This window comes from Nematolebias whitei, chromosome 1 (genome assembly GCF_014905685.2).
Source record: "Nematolebias whitei isolate Nwh7 chromosome 1, NemWhi1, whole genome shotgun sequence".
Lineage (NCBI taxonomy): Eukaryota > Metazoa > Chordata > Actinopteri > Cyprinodontiformes > Rivulidae > Nematolebias > Nematolebias whitei.
In genome coordinates this window covers 42,131,781-42,134,829 of record NC_056498.1, presented here as the reverse complement: position 1 = coordinate 42,134,829, position 3,049 = coordinate 42,131,781, and the positions used below count along the sequence as shown (strand labels likewise).

The 3,049-nt window shown below is 41.3% G+C and overlaps 1 protein-coding gene across 1 annotated transcript in view; it reads left to right on the top strand.

Moving 5' to 3' along the window:
- Positions 1-3,049, top strand: part of si:ch73-71d17.2 (RPA-related protein RADX) — a 35,775-nt gene that overhangs the window by 28,352 nt on the left and 4,374 nt on the right. Inside the window, exons 15-17 of the mRNA XM_037683857.1 lie at positions 2,025-2,245; positions 2,310-2,363; positions 2,439-2,479. Of these exons, the coding sequence (XP_037539785.1) occupies positions 2,025-2,245; positions 2,310-2,363; positions 2,439-2,479 (316 nt within the window). The remainder of the gene's footprint in view (positions 1-2,024; positions 2,246-2,309; positions 2,364-2,438; positions 2,480-3,049) is intronic.

Sequence of the window (3,049 nt, the reverse complement as noted above, 5' to 3'; positions counted from 1 at the left end):
AATAACACAGTAACACATACAGTAATACAGTAACATACAGTAATACACTAACACATAGTAACACATACAGTAATACAGTAACACTCAGTAACACATACAGTAATACACTAACACATAGTAACACACACTAACACATAGTAACACACAGTAACACATAGGAACACACACAGTAACACATAATAACACACACAGTAACATATAATAGAATTATTCTAAGTTCTAGAATTGCTCCGCTCCAGGTGTCTGCATGTTGGAGCAGCTCTGCTACTTTCTTTCTGAGATTTTGCTTTAGGAAACTTTAATTCCTCTTTTTCTGGATATAAATCACATTTTCTGGATGATTGTTTCCTCTGGTATCAGATGCTGTGCAGCTGGAAGGATTTTTACTGAAACTTTTTTTAGTTTTGGACATTTGTTATGATGCGTAACCATGGCAACAAGGCAGTTTTCTACAACCAACAGCTGATCAACATCTCAAAAGCTCAAATAATATCTCAACTACAGCCCCAAATCTCAAATGAGTTGAAAAGGATGTTCTGTGGACGTATTCTCATCTTCTTGCCAGCTGTGCTCAAGTGCCTGACCACTGAGATCCTGGAACTAGCAGGAAACATGGGTCATGACAGAGGAAGGACAGGATCGTCCCTCAGCACCTACAGTTGGCTGTCTGCAGTGACGAGGAGCTCGGCAGACTGCTGGGAGGAGTGGCCATCGCTCTGGGAGGAGTTCTGGTGGGCATTCGGGCAGCCCTGCTGCCCAGGAGGACCGAGAGGCCAGCCGGATCTGACAACAAGATGGATCTGGGTGGACAGATCAGTATCTGTGGCCAGATTCTTCGTATTAGCTGCAGGAGATCCTTCCTTCCCACAGCAATCAGCATCTAACAACTCTTGAATAAAACCAGGATGATGAGCTACGACAACACTTAATTTCCCTCTGGGATTAATAAAGTATTTTTGAATTGAATTGAATTGAATACAGTGGGCCACTGTGGCTGAGTGGTTAGAGCAGTCGTCCTCCAATGCAAGAGTTGGGGGTTCGAATCCACCAGCAGTCACATGTTGAAGTGTCCCTGGGCAAGACACTGAACCCCTCATAGCCTCTGATGTGTGTCCCATCAGTGTATGGATGTGATAAAGCTCTGATTAGTCTCATTAGAATTATTTGATCAATTAGCTTTGTAAAGATCTAGTATAGAGCTGTATGAATGGGTAAATGAGGCACAGATTGTTGTAAAGAGCTTTGAGTATCTTGAAATAAGATAGAAAGGAGCTGTATAAGTACAGTCCATTTACCATTTATTCCATTTACAGTAACACACAGTAACACATAGTAACACACAGTAGCACAAACAGTAACATAGTAACTCACATAGTAACACACGCAGTAACACACACAGTAACACACACAGTAACATAGTAACACACATAGTAACACACACAGTAACACACACAGTAACATAGTAACACACATAGTAACACACACAGTAACACACATAGTAACATAGTAACACACATAGTAACACACACAGTAACACAAACAGTAACATAGTAACACACACAGTAACACACACAGTAACACACACAGTAACATAGTAACACACATAGTAACACACACAGTAACACACATAGTAACATAGTAACACACATAGTAACACACAGTAACATAGTAACACACATAGTAACACACATAGTAACACACGCAGTAACATAGTAACACACGCAGTAACACACACAGTAACACACACAGTAACACAAAAAGTAACACACACAGTAACATAGTAACACACATAGTAACACAGTAACATACACAATAACACACAGTAACACACAGTAGCACACGCAGTAACATAGTAACACACGCAGTAACATAGTAACACACACAGTAACACACACAGTAACATAGTAACACACATAGTAACACAGTAACATACACAATAACACACAGTAACACACAGTAGCACACGCAGTAACATAGTAACACACACAGTAACACAATAACTGAAACCTTCTCTTCTTCTTCAGGAGGATCACTGTTTGTTCTGGATGGAAAGAGCTTCATCTCACTCGTCCTCCTCCTCCTCTCCTCGCCTCCCCTCCACCCCTCCTCCCTTCAGACCCTCCTCCTCTCCTCGCCTCCCCTCCTCCCCTCCTTCCTTCAGACCCTCCTCTTCCTCGCTGTCCCCCATGTCTCCGTCCTCAGCTGTTAGTCTTCCGTCTCCTCGCCCAGCGGACCTCGGCTCTCGGTAAGATGCGTTTTTAATGGTCTATGTTTAGTTCGGATCAGAGCTCAGTGTCTGTGTGTTCCAGCAGGAAGTGGAGGAAGAGGAGGCAGCCAATGATGGCCGACATGCCAAAGAGGAGGTGAGTTCTGAGGGAGGTTCTGACAGGTTTGCTTCTGTCTGGGTTTGGTGTCTGATGGGTGTTTTCTCTCTGCAGACGCCCTGAGCTCACAGTTCAAGCTGACAACCAGCAGACAGGTCAGCTCCTGGACAACTGCTTCCTGTTCAGATGATTTCAGCTCAAGGCTCAGCAGCTACTGGCTGACTGTTTACATACTCTGACTTTTACAAACTGACTTTTTACAAATTCTGACTGTTTACAAAGTCTGACTGTTTACAAAGTTGACTTTTGCAAAGTCTGACTTTTAACAAAGTCTGACTTTTACAAAGTCTGATTTTTACAAAGTCTGACTTTTACAAAGTGACTTTTTACAAATTCTGAATGTTATCAAGTTCTGACTGTTTGCTAAGTTTGAATTTTTACAAATTCTGACAGTTTACAAAGTCTGACTTTTTACAAAGTGTGACTGTTTACAAACTCTGACTTTTTACAAAGTCTGACTTTTTACAAATTCTTACTGTTTACAAAGTCTGACTTACAAAGTATGACTGTTTACAAAGTCTGACTGTTTACAAAGTCTGACTGTTTACAAAGTCTGACTGTTTACAAAGTCTGACTTTTACAAAGTTTGACTTTTACAAAGTTTGACTTTTACAAATCCTGACTGTTTACAAAGTCTGACTGTTTACAAAGTCTGACTTACAAAG